The sequence below is a fragment of the Choloepus didactylus genome, chromosome 18, assembly GCF_015220235.1.
Source record: "Choloepus didactylus isolate mChoDid1 chromosome 18, mChoDid1.pri, whole genome shotgun sequence".
NCBI lineage: Eukaryota > Metazoa > Chordata > Mammalia > Pilosa > Megalonychidae > Choloepus > Choloepus didactylus.
In genome coordinates this window covers 75,035,652-75,058,279 of record NC_051324.1, presented here as the reverse complement: position 1 = coordinate 75,058,279, position 22,628 = coordinate 75,035,652, and the positions used below count along the sequence as shown (strand labels likewise).

The 22,628-nt window shown below is 64.2% G+C and overlaps 3 protein-coding genes and 1 long non-coding RNA gene across 4 annotated transcripts in view; 3 read left to right on the top strand and 1 right to left on the bottom strand.

The window, feature by feature from the left end:
- BAHCC1 (BAH domain and coiled-coil containing 1) overlaps nt 1–17,366 on the bottom strand; it is a 55,091-nt gene extending 37,725 nt beyond the window's left edge. Inside the window, 2 exon segments of the mRNA XM_037808715.1 lie at nt 13,128–13,525; nt 17,203–17,366. Of these exon segments, the coding sequence (XP_037664643.1) occupies nt 13,128–13,302 (175 nt within the window). The 5' untranslated portion in view covers nt 13,303–13,525; nt 17,203–17,366.
- On the top strand, nt 9,610–12,158 carry LOC119513482. Its single transcript, XR_005212640.1, has 3 exons — nt 9,610–10,107; nt 10,232–10,519; nt 10,903–12,158. It is a non-coding gene; the product is annotated as an uncharacterized LOC119513482 (long non-coding RNA).
- LOC119514844 (translation initiation factor IF-2-like) lies at nt 13,301–15,041 on the top strand. The gene is made up of 4 exons (XM_037810556.1): nt 13,301–13,307; nt 13,354–13,749; nt 14,088–14,605; nt 14,816–15,041. Exons 1-4 carry the CDS (start codon nt 13,301–13,303, stop codon nt 14,861–14,863), a joined length of 969 nt encoding a protein of 322 aa, XP_037666484.1. The 3' UTR covers nt 14,864–15,041.
- LOC119514843 (collagen alpha-1(I) chain-like) lies at nt 15,112–21,308 on the top strand. Its single transcript, XM_037810555.1, has 9 exons — nt 15,112–15,131; nt 15,173–15,404; nt 15,619–15,672; nt 15,710–16,453; nt 16,539–16,861; nt 17,619–17,730; nt 17,797–17,968; nt 18,770–19,036; nt 20,630–21,308. The coding sequence occupies exons 1-9, from the start codon at nt 15,112–15,114 to the stop codon at nt 21,106–21,108; spliced, it is 2,403 nt and encodes an 800-aa protein (XP_037666483.1). The 3' UTR covers nt 21,109–21,308.
- The last annotated feature ends 1,320 nt before the right edge of the window (nt 21,309–22,628 follow it).

Sequence of the window (22,628 nt, the reverse complement as noted above, 5' to 3'; positions counted from 1 at the left end):
CACTCGGGAACATGCAGCACACACCAGCCAGGGCACCAGCTCCCCGCCGTCTGCCCTCCCGCAGCCACCCCTCGACCCAGGGACCCCAGACCCTTGAGACCTGGACCCAGGCAGGAAAAAGGGCGGCTGGCCCAGTGGGCACTGTGGAGCCGGGCGCCAGGGAAGGCGCAGGCGAGGCCTGGCTGCGTGTCCTGGGTCCTGTCCGGTCCGGCCAGAGGCCCAGCCTGGCGCCCAGCAGGGAGAGGTGCTTGTCCATGTAGTCACGCCCGAGCAGAGCCATGGGGGTGGGCAGGGACGGCCTGGCGGCCGGGCACGCGACAGATGAGCCTTCTCCGCATCAGCACGTCCCCCCCAGTCTGCTCCTGCTCCCTGGGCCCGAGAAGGGACGGGAGGGCCCATCTCCCAGCCAGGCTGGCTCAGGCTGCAGGCGCCCTGGAGAGAGGCCGGGGAGCACTGGGGCCTTCCCTGGAGCCCCCGGCCACTGCACAGCCCCCTGTGGCAGCCAGCTTTGCCTCCACGGGCCGAGCATGCCCCTGTCCCCTGCCATGTGTGACATTGCGCCAGGCGTGGGGCCTGGGCTGGCCCCATACCCGAGGGCTCAACCCTGGGGATGATTGGGGGCAGAGGAGAAAAAGTGGCAGGAAGGAAACAGGGAGGGGCGGACAGTCTTGGGGTGCGCCCAGGCAGGATGGGGTGGCCTACGCTGACACACCGTCCCCTCCCGGCCCTCCTCGCCCCCGGCTATCCCAGTGAGGCAGCAGCTCGGACCGGCCTCGGAGCCCCAGGGGTTGGGGACCAGGGACCCCGCCAAGCAGAAGGGATGGCACCGGAGGGCAGAGGAGCAGGGAGCACCGGAGCCACGAGCAGGAGCGAGCAGGGCTTGCAGGAAGAAAATCCCGGAAAGCGTCGGAAGGAACAGGCGAGAGGTGCTGACTGCTTGGTGGGAGGTGACATGCGAAAAGCGACAGGAGGGGACACGGGAAACAGGAGTCGATGAGCAGGGCTGCGGACTGCACCTCCGGGCGGGGGCCCTGCCCTCGCCTCCCCCCAGGGACCCCGAGGTGGGCTGCCAAGAAGGCAGCACCCGGGGGGAGACCCGGAGCAAGGGGGAGACGGCCGGAGCTTGCCCAGGGGCCCCGCTCCCACCCAACCTGCCCAGGAGACAGGGAGCCCAGGGCTCAGGGCCAGACGCGAATGCCCATGTCGGGGTGTGACAAAGACCATGTCCCTGCGGGGGACCCCGCAGAGCCCGGAGCTCGGGGACCTGCACCTGGAGCCAACGTCCAAATCCCACTCCCAGCAGACCCGGGTGCCAAGCGAACCGGAACCCGGGGCCCTCCCTGCAGTGTGCCGGGACCCCTGGGCAGCCCACCCCTCTGCACCTCATCCCTGCCTTCTGAGGCTCCCGCAGACCTGCCCCTCACCCCACTGTCACCCCAGGACCTGGAGGCCCTGGACCCCCTACCCTCCTGGGGTGCCTCAGCCCAGCCGGGTGCCCGGGTGGCTGGTCCCCGCCTTCGTGCACCCCCACCCTTGGGCGGGAACACGAGTGGGGAGTGGCAGGTGGCCAGGAGGTCGGGTGAGGGTCTCATGCAGGCTCTCGGCCCCCGGGCACCCCTCCAAACCACAGAGGGGAAATGTCCCCATGTCCCAAGTTTGCTCTGTGGGACAGGTAGACAGGAGCCACTGCTCCCCAGAAAACGGCAGAGCAGGCAGGCGAGTGGGGCAGGGGCTGCGTCTCGGGGCAGCCTGGCTCCTGGCCGTCAGGGTCCGGGGACCCCGGGGCACAGGGAGGGTGGCACCCAGAACAGGACCAGGAGCCAGGCCAGCCGAGGGGGGCTGGGGTCTCAGCTTGGGGGCCCAGCAGGGGCTCCCGACAGTGACTGTGCAGGGGCTCCTTGCAGCTCAGCCTCATTTTCAGGCCTGGGCCTTGAGATGGGCCAGAGCTGCCCCAAGGGAAGGGGCCTCAGCACCCCCGACCCACCGCCCCAGGGTGTCCGGGGCCACAGCCGGGGGCTCTGGGCTGGGAAGTCACACTGACACCGAGTCCAGGGGCCTGGGCCCCACATCGTCCCGATGCAGCCACCAGGCAAGAGTCTCTGGGAGCCTCTGCCACCCTTGTGGGGGCCGTGGGGGCTGTGGGGGCAGGTGGGGCTGGGGGGGCTGTGGGGCTGTGGGGGCTGTGGGGGCAGGTTGCCTGGGCCCTGGGCAACTGTCCATGTGGAGAAGGTTCTGCTGCCAAATGAGGCAGGTGGGGGGACACCAAGGTCGAGCCCCACCGGTCAGCCTGTGGTTCTGGGCTGGCGCTGCCCGGGGCGAGAGGGTCCTTGGGAGGTGCCCCTCCCCAGCCCCAAGGGGTCCAGAGACCCCGGCAGACCCCAAGATGCAGCAGGCCCTCCTCCCGCAGGGCCTTTCCGAGGGGCCCCGGGCCGAGCACCGTGCCCGGCGGGCAGAGCATGAGCGCAGCACAGCCGGCCCCGTCACCCCAGCCGCAGACGAGGCCTGAGCTCCCTCCAGAGAATGAAATTCTAACCCAGCTCATTCGTTAGGCACAGTCGCTGAGGGACTTCAACGTGCCGAGGTCACTGCCTCCCCCGCCACCTGGAACCCACCTGGCGACGGAGCCACAGATGCATGCACCCCTCGGCTCCACTTCGGCTGCCCACGTGGCCTGGGGGCATTTTGGGGCCAACGTGCTCCACTCGTGGGGGGCAAGTCTCAGAGGAGGTACCCGGGGGCGAGATGACGCTGCCCCTGCCCAAGACAGAAGTGCCCAGCCAGGCTGCTCCCCGCAGGGAACGAGGCTCTCGGGGAGTCGGCCCACGGCGGGAGCCCGGGCAGAGGTGAGGCAGACAGGGAGGGCCTGGCCGGACACGGAGGGGCAGCGAGGGAAGCAGGGAGGCTTCAGGGGCAAGCCTGGGGTGCTGGCTTGTCCAGGTCCCGTGGAAGGAGCCGGGGGTGGGGGGAGGGAGCAACCCACAGGGGTCTCCGCCCAGCCAGCAGTCAGGGCCCAGGAGGACCCAGGCTGCAGAGACCTGAGTGTCGTCAGCAAAGGGGGGCAGTCACAGCCACGGGAGGGGCCGGGGGCCCACTCTGGGGAGGGACAGCTGTGAGCATGGCCTGCGGGGCGCAGCCCCGGGGAGGCCCCTTATGGGGACAATCAAGGAGAAAGATGTCACTTCCAACATCAGGTTCCAGAAAGACCCCGGCCTCCCCCTGCTCGCCCTCTCTCACTCCGAGGGAAGCTGGCCGCCACGTGTGCGCTGTCCTGTGGAGAGGCCCACGTGTCAAAGAACTGAGGACTCGAGGCCGGCCAATAGCTCCGGTTGAGGGCTGCAGAGGGGGTCCCCCAGCCGACACCCCAATCACAGCCTCTGAGCAACCCTGACCCGAACACCCAGACTCCTGACCGAAGAAACTGAGACAATACGTGTAAGTGGTTTTAAGTCACTAGGTTTGAGGATCATTTGTTACACAGCAGTAGCTAACTGATGCGTAGAGAAGAGACGGAACTTCGATGGGGAAGGAGGCTTACAGCATTTACCTGGAGCCCAGAGCAGAGAAGGAACCTTCAGGAAGTTTGGGGAGGACTGGGGGGAGAGTCAGCAACTCTGTGAACCGGGGGAGGTGAGAGATGAAGTCGCCCCCCACTCCCGCTGGCCAAGCTGTCAAGTGTCAGCAAGTGAGGTGAAGCCATGCCCATCTGAAGAGGGCATCGGCACTGCCCAGCTGAAGCTGACCTGCTGTTGCAGAAGCCACAAATTCCGATCTACATCTGACTCCCCCCTCTCTAGAACTCCCCTCTAGAGCCTGCCTGGGCAGCAAGGGGCAGGAGTTAGGGAGCAGGTGGCTGTGTTCCGAGGGGAGTGGGGGCCTCGGCTGCTCTATGCCACTCACCCAGCCCCCCCAGGGCACGCTCACCCCCACGTCAGCACCAAAGCCTGGTCAGTGGCCTTGGGAGTGGGAGCACCCGCAGCTGGGGGTGGTGGCCGGGAAGCCACACCAGGCGGGCCGGGGAGAGACGCAGTGGCCGCTCCGTCCACGTCTGTCCAGCACCAGCTCCACATGAAGGCCTCAGAGGGAGCCCATCTGTTCCCCCGGGAAAAAGCCACTCTGTCCTGGACCCTGCGTCAGCTTCACCCCCTCCCCCAACCTGACCCCAAGAACCCCAGAGCCAGCAAACGGGGCCACGGAGCCTCGGGGAGGGGAGGGCACCCTAGCCGGGAGGCCCCAGGCAGGTCTGGACGGCGGCCTCCAGAACCCCCAGGAAACAGGCACGCCAGTGCACCCCAATCCCGCCCCGCCGGGGGAGCAGCCCCCCTTCAAGCAAGGGCCCGGGGTCACTGTTGCTTTGACCACAGCCAGGAAGGCAACCCTCGGGGTGGCTGCAGGCCCCTGTGCCCCCCGCCCTTTTTCATTCAGCATTTGAAGGACCATTTACCCACCTCCCACCTAAGGGCCGTTGGCCGCAATAACCCTGGATTTCTGCCAAGTGTCTGCAAATCCACCCCTGGTTGGGGACGGCGGAAGGGCCTCACACATGTCCTTTCCAAAGGTCTCCAATTTCACCCACGTTCACACACAGTGGAGCTTGTCAACGACTACCCTAGAGGTGCACTACAATTTAATTCAAACGTAATTTTTGTATTAATTTAAAATAAATTAAAAGTTTATTTTTAGGACACCCAAAGGAATGCAATGTTGCAAAAAGGAGACTGGCTTCCAGCAAACTTCCCAGGAGGCGGCCTGCTGGCTGCAGAGTCCCCGGGTCACGGAGGAACCCGCTGGCCGTCACCATGCCGGGCAGACCGACGAGTCGGGGGGATGTGGGAGCCGGGCTCCCTTCTGTCCTCCCTCCCTGTCCAGCCACGCAGGCCTGCTCTCAGCCCACAGCCAAGGGCTCTGCTGTCACCCGGACCTGCAAGTCACCTGCACAACCCCCGGTGAGCACCCCGGCTCAGCCTCAGCCCCCCAAGTCCCCTGGCGCCCCCTCGGTTTCCCATGAGGGGTGATGGGGAGAAGGCACCTGAGGCCCCTTCCATACAGCACACACAGGGCACTTCGGACACACTCCCCCGGGCACAGGGACAGCGGACCTAAGCTGGGGGCGGCCAGGGAGGTGGGCGGAGGGTCCACGGGGCCGAGGGCACTGGAGACCCAGGGGACAGGGTTGGGGGACAGGGCGGGGGGCTGCCGGGCTCGGGGACAGGTGAGGGCTCCAGGCCGTGGTGGGGGGAGAGGGAGGGGAGCGGCTGGAAGGGCTGACGTCAGGGAGGCCCGTGGGGGACACGTGTCCCTAAAGGGCCGCCCCCCAGCATGTCCTCGCAGGCTCAGGGCTGCCGAGTCACAGGACAGACCCGGATAGCGGACGGGGCAGGGGGGGGCCAAGGGGCAGGTGGCGAAGGACGAGCAGAGGGTGGGGGACCCGGAAGACCCCACCTCCCACTCAGTCAGGAGATGGAGTCGCCACCCAGGTGACTGGACCCCCACCCACCCTCCTCCCCAGGGGTCTCCTACCCCACCCCTCCTCTGCTGAGCCCAGGCCTAGTCGCCAGGCCCTGCCTGGGTCAGCTTCTGGGGGGATCTACTCACAGGCAGGGCACACTCACACCTGGGGCACGCTCACACCTGGGGCACAACCACAGCCTGGGCACGCTCATACCTGGGCACGCTCACACCTGAGTGCACTCACACCTGGGGCAAGACCACAGCTGGGGCATGCTCACACCTGGGGCACAACCACACCTGGGCACGTGCACACCTGGGCATGCTCACATCTGGGGCACACTCACAGCCTGGGCACGCTCACATCTGCACAAGACCACAGCCTGGGGCGGGGCCAGGCACGTCACAGGCACACATGCCAGGACACACGCAGAAGCATGTGCTCAAAGCACCCTGCTAGGGGACAGCTGGGGGTGGAGGCCTCGAGTAGAGGAGCCCCAGCTCCGGCCCCAGGGGAAGGAGGTGGCGCCTCTGCTCCAGGTGGCCCCTGCCGCCCCCCCACCTTCACCCTCAGATGGACGCGTTAGAGACGAGAGGCGCAGGCTCCCAAGAGCACCTCAATGCCCCCGGGGTCCTGAGATGCAGCCCTGGGTGGGTCACGGTCCCTTACATGTCACCCGCCCAGGACACAGCACCCCAGTGCCGGAGGCCCCAAGGTGGTCCAGCTCGGAAAGGACAGTGGTCTCCCTGCCCGGCACCAGGTCATCTCCTGGGTCCCCCGTGACCCCAGCGAAGCCACTGCCCTTCTTCCTGTCCCAGGGACCTACGTGGATGGTCAGGGGCCGGAGACAGATGGGGACGGGCTGCCCAGGCCCACGCGGCCCTGCCAAGCCGCCCCTTTACAGCAGCCCGGGTGGGGGCAGCGGCGTGTTTCCGAGGGGAAAGGTCCCAAATCCGCCCCGTGCACCCGGGGTCACACAGCCCTGACTCCAGATGGCGCCGTCAGGCTGGCCCGGCAGTGGTACTGCCCGGGGACCGTGAGCCCTGACCGCCCCTGCACACATCTCCAGCCCCTGCACACCACCGGTGGGGAGCAGGGAGTGGCGGCCCGTCTGCCCCTCCACGGAGGATTGTGATGCTTCTGCACACAAGGACATGGCGAGAGGAGGACAGCTCGCCCTGCACCCCGAGGGTCAGCCCGATGCAGACGGCCAGGCGTGAGCGGGCAGGCCTGGCCTGCGGTGGGAGGCACCTGGGCAGCTGCAGACATGGGTGAGCCAAAGGGCTCCCCTGGGAGAGGCTGTCAGCACCCAGGCCTGTGGGGCCAACCCCTGCCCATGAAGTGGACACGGCCTGGCCAAGAAGACCCCTACCCGGCAGCAATATGTTCCCCCCAGGGCCGCCCTTTCCCCCCAACACACCACGGCCCCTCCAGGCTGTGCCTCCTCGTCCTGCCACCCCACGTCCCGTCCCACCCCCACCACCCTCCCCCCGGATCTGCTCGCCCTCCCTGGGGCCATTTTGCTCCCTCACTCCTGCCTCGGCCTGGCCTGTCCCGGGGACGCCCCCGTGCCCACCCACAAAGGCCGGACCTCTGGGGTGTCGCTGGTGGCCCCTCTGCGAGCTGCCACAGGGTCAGAGGGAAGCCCCTCCAGCCTGAAGGACGCCGAAGGACAGCCAACAGCGACCTGGCTTTTCCCCCCAGGAGACTGCAGCGTGCTCTGACTTTTACCTCAGGTACCTGAGAATTCTCTCCCTGCTGGCGGGGGGCCCCAGCCTGCTGCCCCGGGCCCCTTCGGCTGCACCCGTCCCAGCTCTGGAATTCCCACGGGTCCCCTCCCCCCTCCCCAGCACAGGCGCGTGGTCACGCGACCCAGGTGCCCACTGCGGGCGGGGAGGCTGCTGGGGGGTCGGCCGCGTCGCACCTGAGGCCGCCCCATCCCCGCGGGCAGCGCCCGCTTTGTCCTTCCCTCCAGCTCCAGACAGAGAGGGGGCCTGTCCTCAGCAAATGCCCAGGAGTGGGGTGACCGCTGAAGGGGCTGGGCTCTCTTTCGGGGTGTCCCGGGGGAGGGAACTGGACCCACGTCTTTGTTCCCTTTTCCTCCTCCCCCCAACCCCAGGTCAGAATTTAAGGGAAAAGAAAAGCACTTCCTGGTTGACCCCCCTGGGCTCTAATCCTCCTGGACAGCTGCGGAGCTGCCCTGTCAACCCCCTCCGAGCCCCCCTCCTCCGAGCCCCCTCCTCCGAGCCCCCCTCCACGCCCAGTTCCCATCCTGCCCAGACTCCCCACAGCCCAGGGCTGCTGGGACCGTGGGAGACAGTGCTATCATATATTACAACGAATGGGGGCGGCCACTGACAAATAGGCCTGCGTGATCTGAACGGTATATTATCCCATAAAAACGTCAGCGGGCCGGGCGTCGGGGCCCAAGCGGAGCCCGGCCCGCCACAGGCCTTCGCGTCCCGGCAGGCTGCGGGCGACTTCCCAGACACTGCGTGCCGGTTGCAACTTTGTTCTCTGCTCACGATACTGACTTTGGGGGGGAGAAAGGAGGTCCCAGAGGTTTATGGGGCCCAGGGAACCCCAGGGGAACGGTCCCCAGGCAGGAGAGAGCCCTGTGGGGTGCGTGTCCTGCATCAGAGTGTCTAAGTGACACACAGGCCTGTAGGAGGACACACCGCCCCTGCAGGCAGCTTCCCCAGGGTGGCAGGTTTGAGGAACAGTGACGAGAGGCTGGGCCCCTCTGACCCGGGGAGTTCAGCTTCACTTGGAAACTGCCAGAAGCCACCCAGGTGGAAGCTGGTCAACGAGGCTGGGGGCTGCTGCTGTTCGAGGGGGTGAGGAGGGCAACGGGGAGGGGCAGGCACTGGCCCAAGGGCTGAGAAGGATTTGCCGGTGGGTCTCCCCAGGCAGAAACCCCCTGTGATGTCACTCAGGCAGAGTCCCCACGTCCCACCCACACTGACCCCTCACCGGCAACCAGGGCCCCTCAGAGAAGGCTACTCCGAAGGCGACACCTGCAATGGTCTCTCAAGAAGCCCCCAGGGTCCAAAGGGGGCAGAGGGGCAGCTCCCCTTTGTCCCCGGTACTCAGATGTTTATGGTAGGGGAAGAAGGCAGGCAAAGCCAGGGCCGCATCCAGCAGGGAGGGCAAGGGGTCTGCTGGGGGCAACGACCAAGGCCCCTCCCGCCAGGAATGCAGTTGTTCCCAGTGGCCCTGGATAAACTTCCCTGTGCTTGGGAATTCCCAGCTCCCAGACCAGGGGCATTCTGGGAAATGCAGTCCTCCAGCAGGCGCGAGGGCCTGCCGGGATTTCCGGGGGGCCTTCAGTTAAGGAAAAACCAAGGAGGCGGAGAGAGCAAGCAGTTACCCTGACCCCATCCTGGGATGGAAGTGTGAAATTATCGGGACTTAGCTGAATTAAGATACCCGCCGCCTGAAAAGCCACCAGCCAATCCTATGATCCCAGCCACATTGGTTTCCTGGCAAGCCTGGCGCTCTTATTTTGGTAGGGAGACCTGGGAACTCCCGAGAGGAGCAACCCTGACCAAGGCGCCCAAGTTGAGAGAAGCCTTTGATGCCCCCCCACTCCTGTCCTCCTCTGCTCCCTGCTGCCAGATGCCGAGAGAGGGCGGTGCCCTGCAGCCCCCAGGCCCCCCAGCACCCCCACGTGCATCTCCAGTGCGGCTAGTACATTATTTATGCTCACAGCCCGCTCCGATGACATATGTAAGTTGACAGCGAACATCCTATCAACTTGCTGGGGTGTATCTTGATTGTTAAAACACACTCTTAAAGGTGTACGATCATTTATCAAATTAAAATAGCTGCCCGTCCCTTTTCTGTTTTCCTAGTGGTCCCCCACCCACCTCCACGGCCCCCGCCCTCCTGGGGGCACCCCGGCTGTGCCCCCAGGCCAGCCCCTCGGGTTAAGCCACCCCTCCTGCTGCCGGGGCCCCGGGCGCTGCCCTCCCTCACCCCACCCCAGGCCAGGGCCAGCCCGCTAATCGCCAAGAAGTGACAAACTGCCAGAAGCTCCACCAATTAAATTTAAACTCATGCAAAGCCCAGTGGCTAGTAAATTGTTATTTTTATTAGCTTGAACCAAGTTCCCGTAAGAGAGAAAGTCAACTTGCTCCCATGAATGGCTCTTGTATAATTTATTTAACTCAGTGCTCTTTGCCAAAGACTGGAATATTTTTAGCTCGTTCTGTTGTTGGATTTGGCTTTTTTATGTGTGTTTCTGAGGGCTATTTTTAGCCTCCTCCATGTTACTCTAGCAGCCTCCTTTGCGTTTTTGTCCTGCCCGCCCGGGCTGGGTTGAACCCTGTCTCGCAGGGAGCCGGGCAGATTTCTAAGAATAACCGGGGAGCCTTCGGGGTGCGCTCGCAGCCTCCCGGCCTCGTCCCCACGTGACCCGGAAAGCCTGGCGGAAAACGCGGCTCCCGGGATGGGAACAGCCGGCCCGGAGAAAACCCACACCCCCCGCGGGCCTGTGGCCCGGTGCACGCGGCCGTCGCCAGGGTTCCCACCGCCCCTTGGAAGTCTGGGCCCGTCACTCGAGCAGGCTGGGGACAGTCTTCGGAAAGTAACTCTTTTCACACCTACTTAGTGTCGGTAACTGTTGCCGAAACACTCCATCGCGTCATGGAACTAATGAGGTATTTACGAAAATGTATTTCTTTTTTCCTTTACAAAAAATATCACGTGACAAGGGAGGGGGAGGCTTTCCTGGGGTCTTTTCACACTCGGAAACTATCTTCCCTCCCTACTGGATTTTTTGAGAACGGCGATGAGAAGCACTTTCAGCAGGAAGGAAGCTTCCAGTTCTCCCACCAGACGGGCCTCGGTCTCCCCAGTTTCCTCCAAATCACTCCAAGCGTGGCTCCAGGCAGCAGCGCGGCTGGGAAATCGGGGGCAGGTTCCCTGGTGGGTCCCCTGCCCCCGCCCCGAGATCTCACGGCCCATCTGAATCAGAGATGACCCTGGGGCTGCCCTGGAAAGGACGACTCCCTGCTCTGACCGCACCCTCGTGGCCGAGGTTACAGCCCCAGCCCCCAGCCCCGCACAACGGTACAGCTCTCGGCACTTTCAGTTTTAGAGAAACCACGGAAGACGCTGGGAACCCATCCCTCCCGCCAGGGCCCCGGAGCTGACATTCCAAAGGCACAGGGGTGGGGGTGGGGGCAGGAAGAAGGGGCCGGCGGGAGATCTCGGCCCAGTGGGAAGGGCCGGCTTGCCCCTCCTGGCCGGCGCGGGCTCCCCATCCGAAGGGAAGCCGGCCGGGTGGGAGGAAGGCCGGGGCAGTCCCCCCTTGGGCAGGCTGGGTGTCGCGGGTGGACCGAGGCCATCCACGGAAACAGGGAGAAAATCTGCCCAACTGGCCATTTGGAAATCTGCAGACACAAAGCCAACACACTTTTTAACTTAATTGTACTTTTTTCTTCCCAAGCAAGATCGCCTATAGGTGCAGAGCAGAGGAAGTGACCTGGGAACGAGTACTTTAAAGAAAGAACAATTGCAGCCTGGTTTTTAAAAACCCGCAGTACCCGCTGGCTTCCCGGCAACCCCAAAAGGCTTTCACTTCAGCTGCGGGTGCTGCCTGCTGGACGCGGGCTCCACCAAGCTGGAACCCCTCGCCTCCGAGCACAATAGGTCCTTGACTCCCCCCAGAGGGGTGGAAACTGGACCCTGGGAGCAGAAGCACGTGGCCCTCCAGCTCCCAGCCCAGGGAGCCCTGCAGGGCCTCCGGTGCCCTCTAGGGCACCCCGTGAATGGGGGAGGCCGGCAGGGTGTGGGGTCAAGAAACAGCCAAGAGCAGGACGCGGCCCAGGCCCCAGCCCAGTGCAGTTTCTCACAGCTGTCCGTGGCCTGCACGCGAGGAACCACGTGGCCAAGCTGGGGGAACGCGAGACAAAGATTCCGGCCACCCAGAGCAGCTCCCACCTGACTCAGTTTTGCCTCCATCTGGAAAGAAAGGCAGGAAGGGGGAGCAGAGACCAGCCGGACCCTGGCAAAGGGGGAGGGTCCGCAGCAGGAACGGCGGTGGAATGGGGTCTGGCCGTGCCCAGTGGCCTGTTGGGGGGTGGCACAGATGCTCCCTCCCCATCCCTGCCTAACCCCTTGCAGGCTCAGCCTCTCCACTCCCAGGGGGAGCCCCGGCCTGCAGCCGGGAGAAAGGATGGCAGGAAAGCCCAGTCCCCGCCACGGCGAGTGCCCCCTTCCCCAGGTACCCCCACCCCTCACCCCGCGCAGCTGAGCAGGGCAGTGTCTCCTGTGCAGGGGCAGAAAGAAACACTTAAGAACCACAGGAACGGCAAGGAGAGAGATTGTAAAATCACCAATTGCTCAACCAAGTACTTTTTCTCTCTCTCTTTTGAGTTATAAATCTCCAGGGGAAAAGAGAAAGGGGAAGAAAGAAAGAAGGAAGACCCGCAGAGAGAAAAAACTGCAGCCCTGCAGAAGGCTGATAGTGGAGCAGGAAACTGCAGGTGCGGGTGCTGGGCCATCCAGGGACGGGGTGTCCCAGGGCCCAGCCCCTACACCTCTGACTTGCTCAGACCTTATTAAAATAAAAAAAAAATCTCCTGGCATTGTAGGTGAAGCAGCCCATTAGTAATTAAGCCATTTTGGATGTGTGTGTATGCTTGTGTGTCATGTAAAAAATGTACAGTCTCTTTTTTGACTACCTTCCTTTCTGACATTTTCCCATTTGACCCTTCTCTACCTTTCTTTTTAATTCACACACTAATTGTGATCCCATTAAAGTAGGTATAATTTTATTAGCATTCACAGTTCATCAAGCTAGCGATAGTAACTGTTACCGTCAAATTAAAAAAAAAATGCAAGCAATGTTTTTGATGGTTAAAACAAATAGTAAACAAAACCACAGGACCCGCAAGGGTGACCCAGCCAACCCCCCACACGAAGCCCACAGTGGCTGCACCCTTTGCTAGAGTCCACCCCACAGCTGCTCCCCTCACTTGGCTCAAAACTAGTATCCCAAGCACCCAAGGGAAGGACTGTTCTCGAGGCCTGGGTGGGCGTTGCCAAGAAGGGTCCTCTCCAGCAAGGAGATCCGAGGGGACAGATGGCGACGCGGGCTACCCGGCCCCAGGCCCAGCCCAGGGCGGCCCGGCTAGTCTCCTCTTGCAGCAAATTCGCGGCGGACTCGCCTGCACCGAAATCCCGAGCGCGGCCCCCGCGCAGCTCCTCGCCACAGCCCAGGCCCGGTGCCGGGCTGCTCTCCCCGCGCGCCGCGGGGCTCCGAGGCCGGCCGCGCTCTGGCCACACTTGAACCGGCTCTCGGGGGAGCCCAGAGGCGCTGGTGGACGCGAAGGCAGCCCCTACGAACCCATCTTCGCCCTGACACCCGCAGACTTTAGACAGAAATGGGTTTGGCTGGCTCCCCCCGCGCGCAAACCCTACTCCGCCAGGCCGCGCGCCCCCTGCCCCGCCGGCAGCGATTTGGTCCCCGCAGAAAGTGGCGCGTCTTCGAGACGTGAGTGCAGGGAGGAGGGATCCGCGGGATTGCAAACAGCTGGGGTGGAAGGGACGGATGCCCGTTCAGTGGGCGGCCCCGGGGGGACCCGGCCGGGAACCGACAATCCGCGCTCCCCGCACGGCTCCGGCAGCCACAGATCCGCGCCCCCCTCCCCCGCCGCGAGCGGGCCCGACTGACCTGTGTGTGAAGCCATGGGGAGCGGCGACGGGAAGTACTTCCCGGGCTGGAAGTGCGCGGCGGGCTGCGCGGCGGGCCCGGCCGGAGCGAGGCGCGCGGCGGCGGCGGCGTTGCGGTGGCTCCCGCGCTCCGACAGCAGATGCGGCGGCGGCGGCGCGAAGTCGCGGCCATCCATGCCGGGCCCCGGCCCCGGCCCCGGCCCGCCGCCGCCGCCTCCCGGGAGCAGCGCGGCCGGGGCCCGGGGGGCGGCTCGGTGCGGGCCGCGGGCGGCCGGAGGAGGCGGCGGCGTCCGAGGTCACCGGCGGTGGCGGCGGCGGGGCCGGTCAGCACGCCGGCGGGCTGGGCTCCTGGGCGGGCGGCCGCGCGCCGCACCGGCAGCCGCCGTGCGGGTCCATGGCCTGCGGAGGCAAGCAGAGAAGACTGGGTGACTCGGGGCTCGGCCCCGGGCGGCTCGCGCGTCTCCCCGGCACACACGCGCGCCCGGAAACCCCCGCGCACACGCACCCACCCGGCCGCGCGCGGCACGGAGAGCTTGGTCGAGCCGGCCGCGCCGCCTTGTCTCCGCGGCCCGCGGGATCCTGCGGCGAGGGCGCCGCGGCGAAGAGGCTGCAGGCTCGGCTGGGTGATAAAAACCCAAATCTGCGAAGCCATCACGCACACACACACACACACACACACACACACACACTTGCACGCACACCCCTCCCCTCCCCCGCTGCCCGAAGGTGTCTCGGAGGAAAAGGCCTGGGGCTCACGCTCGCCTTTCTCTTCTCCCCCCTCACGCCGAGGTCCGGCTTTTACTGCATTCCGCTTAAGCGAATAACCATGCTAATTAAGCGAGTAATTTTATTGATTGTAACTTAAGAGGTTTTTTTTATAACCTTCCTTTTTCCTCCTCCCCCCTCCATGAGTCTTTCGGTCTGTTCCTTTGAACCCGCCGCCCGCCCTCCCCCGCCCCAGCGGGACTGGGCACCCGCCGCCCCCACCTCCAGGTCAACGCCGGGACCCCGAGCTGGCTTCCCCAAGCCCCGGGCGCCCCGCGCCGGCCGCCGGCGTCACCTGGTCCGCCACGCCGCAGTGCCCGGGCTGCCCGCCCCGAGCCCGGCGCTTCCCGACAAGCTGGAACAATCACCCCGCCCCCCAATCGAATGCGTCGCGGATCGCCCACCGCGGCTCGGAGGCCGCGCGGAACGCCTGGAGAGTCTGCAATTGTTGTCTCTCAACGCCCCAACCGGCCCGGACTTTCTCCCTCCGGCGCAAGCGGGAAGCTCGCCGAGCCCAGGCCGGTCTCCGCGCGCCGGGGCGGCCCCAAGACGCGGAGTCTGCGGCGCGCGGCTTGGGCCCTCCTGCTGTCCGCGGCCCGGTCCAGCGGACCTTCGGCCGCCGCAGCACCCCACCACCCCCCCTTCTGTGTTCCAGGCCCACCCGACACGGCGCGGCCGGTCCGAGGCGAAATCAGAGACAACTTGAGACGCAGGGTGAGCGGAGACCGAGCCAGGGCCGGCGAATGGGCCGGCTGTATGCCTCGCGCCCCTCCAGCGCTCTTGCTCGCCTGCATTTTTGCATCTTTCTCTTGCTTTCCTTAACCCGCACTATTTTAATGTTTAATATCCCCTCCAACAAAAGGGAGTGGGGGAGGCTCAATGTTAATCGTGAATTCTCCCGAAAACCTTTTTTTTTTTTTTAAGCCGCCCCACAGTGACAACAAAGCGATTAAGATGTTTTCCACTTGGTGACTACCATTTTAAATTGCTACATTTACTGCTCCGGGTCTAACAACATCTTATTTGCAGACTGTTTTGTCTCTGATTTAATCTGTAACCGAAAACAATGTATTAAATGAATACATATTTGCTCAACTGATAAGTTTTTTAAATATTTATTAGGAGGGCTTTTGCACTGTAAATAAATGGAAACTACACCAAGAGTTCTCTTTGTCTCTCAGCTTCCTTCAAAGGGGTTTGGAGCTCCCTTCCCTCCAGGGATGGCGCGCGCTCTCCCCCGGTCTAACAAATAACTCAGCTCGCGTCCGCTCTGGCCGGCAGGGCCAGCGACGGGTGTCCGGACGGCGGGGCCGCGCGGGGCCCAGGGGGCTGGCTGCGCCGGGGTCAGGGAGGGGCGGCCCGGAGGCCTGCAGGCTGCAGCCCAGGCCGGCGCCGGGCGAGCCCCAGGGGCGCCGGGCGGGACAAAGGGAAGGCAGGAAGGGGAGGGAGGCCGGGTGCCTGCGGCTTCAAAGGCGCCGAAGGCCGCGGAGGGGCCGGGGGACAGCGCGCGGGGGTGCCCGGGGGCCTCCCAGGAATCGTGTACGTCTTGCTTTTGTTTCGTGGGTTTCAAAATAGAAAGAAATTTCACAATTGCCGAGAAGGCGCGCGAGCCGCTCGCGATTCTCGGGACGCGGGCTCGGCTCCGCAGCGGCAGCTGTGATCTCCCAGCCCTGCGGGCGGGTCGCAGGCCAGAGGGTTCTGGCCTCACAAGCCCGCTTGCCTGTTAGTGCAAACAGACCGGCGTGACCGCCGTCCTGCGGCGCAGCTGCGACTCCTACATGGTAGGAGCCGAATCTTGTGTTCCTTCTTCCCGGGAAGAGGCCGCGCCGCGCCAACCCGGCCGGCAGCTCCCGGCTCTCAGGGCCTGCGGATACTGAGCACGGCGCAGAGCCGGGAGAGGCCGCGCGGCGGCCGCTCTCCAGACCGGGAGCTCCGCAGCCCCGGAGCCGAGGCGGCGCCATCCTCGAATCTCGGGACTCCGACGCCCCCTCCTCCCAGCTCCAGCGAGGTCGCAGGGAGCTCGGCGAGACCGCGGCCCCGGCTCGGACTGGGGTGTGCGAGGAAGCCGGGCGGAGGCGGCTGCGCGCAGGGGGCCGGACGCGGGCCGGGAAAACGCCGACCAGGGACTTTCGGCCGCAGCCGCGCCTCGGAAGGCCGGGCTCCTTCCTGGGTGGCGGGCGCGGCCCCCCGACCCGCCCGACCCCTCCTCCCGCGGCCCGCGTGCTCCAAGATCTCGGGCTTCTTCGGGTTTGCTTTGTTCCCGACTTGTGCACCGAACAGGGCGCCCTCCCTTCGGCCGCCCCCCGGACTCAGGACCCCGGTCAGTTCGCCTCCACGGCACCGACTCTGGGCTCGTGGGCGCGGCGGAGCCTGCAGGCCCGGCCCGGCCGGGGCGCGTACCCAACCGCGGGCGCCGCAGAACCCGCTCCCTACGAAAAGGCCGCGCCCGGCCCCCGGGAGGGGACAGCAGAGCCTGGAGACGCCGAACCCCGCGTCCCAGGGCGCACTCGCCCGCAGGCCCACCACGCGGCAGCGGCCCGAGCCCCGTGGGGCCTGGAGAAGGCGCGTGGAAACGTCCCGCGGCGCCAGCCTCGTCGTCCCCTCCTCCACTGACACCCCCCCCCATTTTTTTTTCTGAAATGGTCAGAAACGAATTCGGCTCTGGAACGCGAAGCCCGAAAAACTAGCCCGAAACCTCCCCGCCCCAAGTCCTCCTCTCCGCGCGCAGCCGGAGGCCGGGAAGCCCCTCCAGGCCACAGCCACCGCGGGCCGGCCTCTGCGCTGCGCCGCGGAGCCACCGGGCGGGGCCGACCCGGGAATGCTCGGGGGAGGGCAGCAGGCGAGGGTTCCTTCGCGGGGCCGCGGAAGCTGGGAGCACGTTGGCGGCCACCAGGACCTCGCGGCGCCGGCCGCTAAAGCCCGCAGCCACCCGCGCGCCCGCGCCGGCCGCAGCCGGGCGCTCCCTGTCTTGTAGCGATTATTTATCTTTAATGTTGGGTGTCGATCGAGACAACAAGCGCTCAGAGCAAAGCAAGGACGCATTACGGGGGGAATTTCAAATCGATCGATAAAATTTTTCAGAGGAAAAAAAAACCGCTCTCATATATAGTCCATCTTAAAAAAAAAAAAAAGCCTGCTCGACATTCTAACGGATTTTTTCAAAGGGAGGCTATCTATTTCTTAAAATCACAACCCTGATTTCTCTTGCTAAAAAAAAAAAAATGTAAATCCCCAAAGCCAAAATAAAAAATATAATAAAAATAGAAAAAAAAAACAAAAAATAAAAAACGAAAGCAATTTCAGTTACTTACTGGAGGCTGTTTCCTGGACACAATTGAATGCAATACAATTAAATCAGTAAATGTGACTTTGTTTTGTATTCCTATTGGTATTTTCAATGTGCTGACTGTTGCACTGTAAATGCACCGCTTCCACAACCACGACTCTTTCGAGCCCATCCAGAGCGGCTCTCAAACCTGCAGCCGGCGCAGCGAGCCACGGGCCCTGCATACTAATAAGCTCGTGCCACTCAGCCCGGAGCAGCCCGCGCGCTGATTGGCCGCGCCGCCCGCCACGGCCCGGAGCTCGTGCCACTCATTCGGCGTAAACAGGCCTCCCAATAGGCTGGCGCCGAGCCAGGGAGCTGCCAATCAGGGAGCAGCAGGGCTACTACCCAGCTCGATGGCGCCTAATTCAAGCAGGGCGACTGCGCAGCTCCTCTGCGCAGATCATTGCTGCTCAATGGGAATGCGCTGGCGGAAGGCGGGAGAAGGCGCAGGGGCGAGTGGGAGCGCGTGTTTGGATCGAGGGCCGCCGGCAGGCCCCGCGTTTGGCCTCTGGTGTGCAGGAGACCTGGAGAGGAGGCGGCAGCACCCTGGAAATCGGATGCCTTTTGTTACGCCTAGGACCTGTTGGACAGGTGGCTGAGCCCAGGCGCAGGTAGACCCGGCTTCAAGGCCACGAGGCCCCCCGGGGCTGCCCGGCTCTTCTGGCACCCTGAGGCCGCTCTCGGATCCGTGCTGTGGCCAGGCCCGGGGATGCCTGCACGCTTGCGGCAGGAGCAGCCGGCCCGCGGAGGTGCCCACCTGGCGGCTGCGGGAACCAGACCCGGGAGCGGGGGTGGGGGGAGCGGTCTCAGTTTTTATCTCACACTTCCATGGAGCTGTGATAAAAATGAGAGCCGGAGATTTATTGCCAAGACAAGGGTCACCGCTTCCTGGTCTGCAGCCAGATTTTCAAAATACGTTCACCTTGTGAATTTGGAGGGGATTCTTTGTTATGGAGCGAAAATGATGCGTAGCGTTCCTAATGCTGCTCTCTACTTCTGCTTAGCCGCCAGATTTTTGTCCCAATTAAAAACAAAAAAAAAAAAAAAATGAAAAATTATGTGTATTGTAATCGGAAGCAAGCCACTTTTTTTTTTTTAATATTCTCAAAATAAGTACTTTGATTAGAATTGGGGCCCCTACTATTTATTCTCGGGGAATTGAGGTGATATATTAATGGCGACGGACACATTATTTTTCCTCCCCTTTCTCCAAGTGAATCTCTGCCTTCCCCGCTAGAAAAAAATATATGTATATATTTAAACTAGATGCCTCCCAGCACATTAACACGCCCTAGAAATTCTCTGCAGTCTATTCCGGTGAGAACGCGAAAGGGTTAACCCAAGGCCGTCTGTTGTCTCCTTCCTCTCCCCCCCCCGCTCCCGCGAGACCGCAGGGATTGGCTGGCATTCCGCCAGCAGGCTGTCAGTCACAGAGTGTAAACAAGACGCTGATTGGCTGTTGTCCAGTCCGCACTGGGCCTCCCGAAAAAAGCAATTACTGGCTCCGCGGTTTCAAGGCGGCCCAAGGCCGCTTGATGAAAGGAGATAAGCTGTGGGCGGTTTCCAGGATCCCCGCGGGCCGACCCCGGCAGCCCGGGAGCCGAGGTGGCGCGGAGAGCCCGCGGATCAAAGGAATGCGGAGAGAAAGGGGAAGCGCGCGGGCAGCCCCGGCCCGCTCCCCCCGCGGGCGCCGCTGACCCGGGGATGGGCGCCGAGGGCCGCGGGCGGGGACTCGGGCTGGCCTTCCCGCCCGACACGGGGTTCGGCGGGCGCCCGCTTCGGGCGGTGCGTAGGGGAGGGGAGCCCGGGGCTCGCAGGTAAGCGCGGGGACCCGGCGGGCGGACGCCGGGGCAGGGGGCGCGGGGACAGAGCGCGCGGGGGTGGCGCAGGCCCGATCCCGGCTCCCGCGACGCGCCCGCCCGGGCGGCGCGGACTCGGCGCTCTCCCCCGGCGCCCGCGGAGACGGCGCGCGGCTGGATGGAGAGGCGGGAGGAATAAATCCCGCTAAAGCGCCGCAGATCCTATTAGCGAGCGGCTATTCATTAAGCCGGAGGAGGATCACATTAGGTCCCCGGCGCGGCCGGCGGGGTGGGGGCCGGGCGCGGACCACCGGGATCGGGCAGGGGGCTCCCGAGAAAGAGTCCTCCCGGCGTGTCAGTGTTGGGCGGACGGGTCCCTCCGAGTCCCGGCCTTGAGGGGTGCTTGGGGAGCGCCCCGCTTCCCACGCACAGCCGAGGACTACCGCTCGGAATCGGCCCGGCTCGGGAGGAATAGCGCCGGGGAGGGCTGGCGGCGGGGGCGGCCGTGCAGGACCCGCGCGCCCGGGGACTGGCGGCGCCCGAGCTCTCCCGGGAAGGGGCTCGGGGGTGGGCGACGGGGGAGCGCCTCGCAGCGCCTCCCTCGAGCCGGCGGCCCCGGCTCCCCGCAGCCCCCGAAGGCCGGCCTCCCGAGCTCGAGGAAGGGCGCCCCTGGCAGGCGGCCTTGCCGTTGTCATGTTGGGAAGACGTTTCCTGTTACTCTGGCCGATGAGCTTTATTTTCCGTTCCAGGAGCCTGGGTTTTGTTTTTGAGTTTGAGATTAATTTTGAAAGCCCAACCTAAAATAAGAGCAGAAGAAATCCTCCCTCCAACAGAGAGAACCCCTTGGGGTCGGGGGTGTCCCTGGAGTTGCTTCCCTGGGCCCGGAAAGGGACTCCCGTCTACGGCCCCGGTGGGGGAGGGGCGGGGGCCACCGGAGTCCTGGTTCCGACAGAGTGCGGGGGTGGGAGGTTGGGGGCTGCGGAGCCCCCTCGGGGCCCCCAACACCTCCCTTCCCTGGCTGGAGATTGTCCGAGGGCCCTGGAGCCTGCTGACGGGCGCCCACCGCTCCCACCCTGCAATCTGAGGCTGAAGATGAGGCTGAGAAATGCCCACTGAGGAAGGGGGGTGGGAGTACTGCCCGCCCCCGACTGTCTGGGGCCTCCCTCCCTTCCACAGACCCCCCAGATTCCTAATGTAAGTGAGGAATGGCCTCATCCCCCACCCCACTCCCGCAGCGTCTCGGGGCAGCCCCCTGCATCTCACCGGCGTGGGGAGGGCCTGCCCCGGCCTCTCTGCACCTCCAGCGGCCTCCCCAGCGCTCACTTGCATGCAGTGGGCTTTTTTTTTTTTCAATACTGTTTCAAAACAGTTGTTACAGCAAATAGCTGCAGACAGGCCTGCTGGATGCTGCAGGGGCTGGCAACTGCCCAGCGCGGGCGCCGCGGCCACCAGCAGCTCCTGCAGGACCAAAATAAGCTCCCCGTGTTCCCCCTGGAAGCCACGCTGGGCTGGGAGGAGCGCGCCGGCCGCCATGGGCTCCGAGGAGAGCTCTCTGCTTTCCTTTTTTACCCTCTCTGTTGTCCAGAGCTAACAAATGTTTTTAATTTTTAGACGAACACCGTGTGGGGATTTGCAGACTCGTCTCCGGGAAATGGAGAGAACCAGGGAGGAGAATAAACCCCGAGGCCAGTACTGATGCTGCAGGGCGGGGGCCCTGCCTTGGCTTCAGCCTCAGGAATGAGGGGTCCGGAAGTCCCCAGTCCTGCAGGGTCCACAGATGCCCAGGCTGCTGGGACCTGAACCCCCAGGCTGCCCAGCGGGGGCCCTGGCGGTTTCCACATCCGGGCTTTCCGGACTTGCCCTCCAGCCTAGAAAGAAGACAGCCGGATGCGGGTGCCCCACGCAGCTGCTGGGACCTGACACCTGGGCACGCACACTTGCACATCCCTCTTGCATGTACACCACACTCACATGCACACACAACACACATGCACTCAGCTGCATGCGTGCACACACACTCCTCCGCATGTACGCGTACACACAAGCACTCACATGCGCGAGCACTCCTGAGAACTGCCGGGGCTCCCTGAGCTGCCCCTCAGCCCTCCCCCTACCTGCCCATGCTGGGCTCCCAGCTCCGGGAAGGCCACTGTCCTGCTCTGTCTGAAATCACGAAATAAATACTCATTTTTTAACACAAGGTATTGGGGGTGTTGGGCAAGTTACATAAAATTGTGAATTAATCTTTGCTCCAAATAAATGCCTGCCTGGCCCGGGGGCTGATTGTGTGCTGGACGCCTCGTCATTGTTCTCCAGGGCCATTAGTCTCATGGCAAATTAGAAACAATTTCTCGATGACAAAAATTGACTCTTAATTCTTCCCACCAGAGCCCGGGGTCTGTCGGGAGGGGGGACCCACATGGCCCACGGCACCCCATCCTCCCCCAACAGGAGAGCAGGGTACCCCCACCAGCCACGCCAACCTGTGCTTCCGGGGGCAGCTCAGGGGTCAGGGGTTGCACCCCTCTCGCATTCCCAGGCACTGCTCCCAGCACTGCTCCCGCTTCCAAGCAGCAGCTCCTCCCGCACCCCCCCCCCAAGCCCCCCATCCAGCCTGGCAGTTTCGGCCACCAGATGTGGGAGCTGATTCTTTTTACCAGGCCCTTGGGCAGGAGGGCTGAGGGGGATGTGGGGGAAAGACGGATCGAGCATGTCTGCAGGCGGCCACGGCCAGGCCCAGGACGCGCTCTGGCGACTTGGAGCTGCTTGAACCCCTGCTTCCTCGGGTGCCCGCGGGGCTCCAGCTGGGGTGGGCTTGGGCCTCCCTCAGGTCCCCCAGAGGCCCTCCCCGAGGTGCTGCAAAGGGATTTTTGGTGGGGGGCTGGTCTTTTTCCTTTGCCTTTGGGGGCGTCAGCTTTGTAAGGGCAGGCCCACTTCAGAGGGGAAGGGGGGTGCACATGCGCCCCCACCCTGTGGGGGAGGGGCGGCCGCCTGCCCAGCAGACCAGGGCCTCACGGGAAACAAAGCCCCCAGTCACCAGCTCAGCCCCTTCATTTTGTCGCAGGGCCTGTTGGGCCCAGAGGACGGGGTGGCCAGAGAGGGGCTGCTCCGAGGGCACCCCACACCTCATCCTACTGCCCCCCTCCTGGTCGAGGTCTGAGCAAGAACTACCAGGGCCCCAGGTGCCAGGCCAGGCTGGAGACAGTCCTCCAGGCCCCCCACCTTCCCCAGGTGCCCCCCCACCCACCCTGCCCAACTGGCCGAGCGTCTCCAGGGCATTTCCCGGGGAGACCCCAGCCGGGGCCTGCAGACCCCACTGGCCTGCAGCCCAGTCCCTCCCAGATCCAGACTTGCCAGAGTGGGGAAGTTTTTAAAAGTAGCACTAGCAGCAGGGCACTGAAAGAAAAAGACCTTGGAGTCAGGTAAACCGCGCTCCCGGCCTGCCCTGACCCAGGGGTGATGTGTGATTTCTGGGGCTGCCGGCTCCAGCGGCCCAGCCCCCTCCCCGCCCGGGACCCTGCTTGGTAAACACAGAGTGGTAATTTGTGGCTAAATCTAACCAGTGTGTTCACACGGCAAGTATAACTCCGGGGCTCCTTGTGTGAGCTTT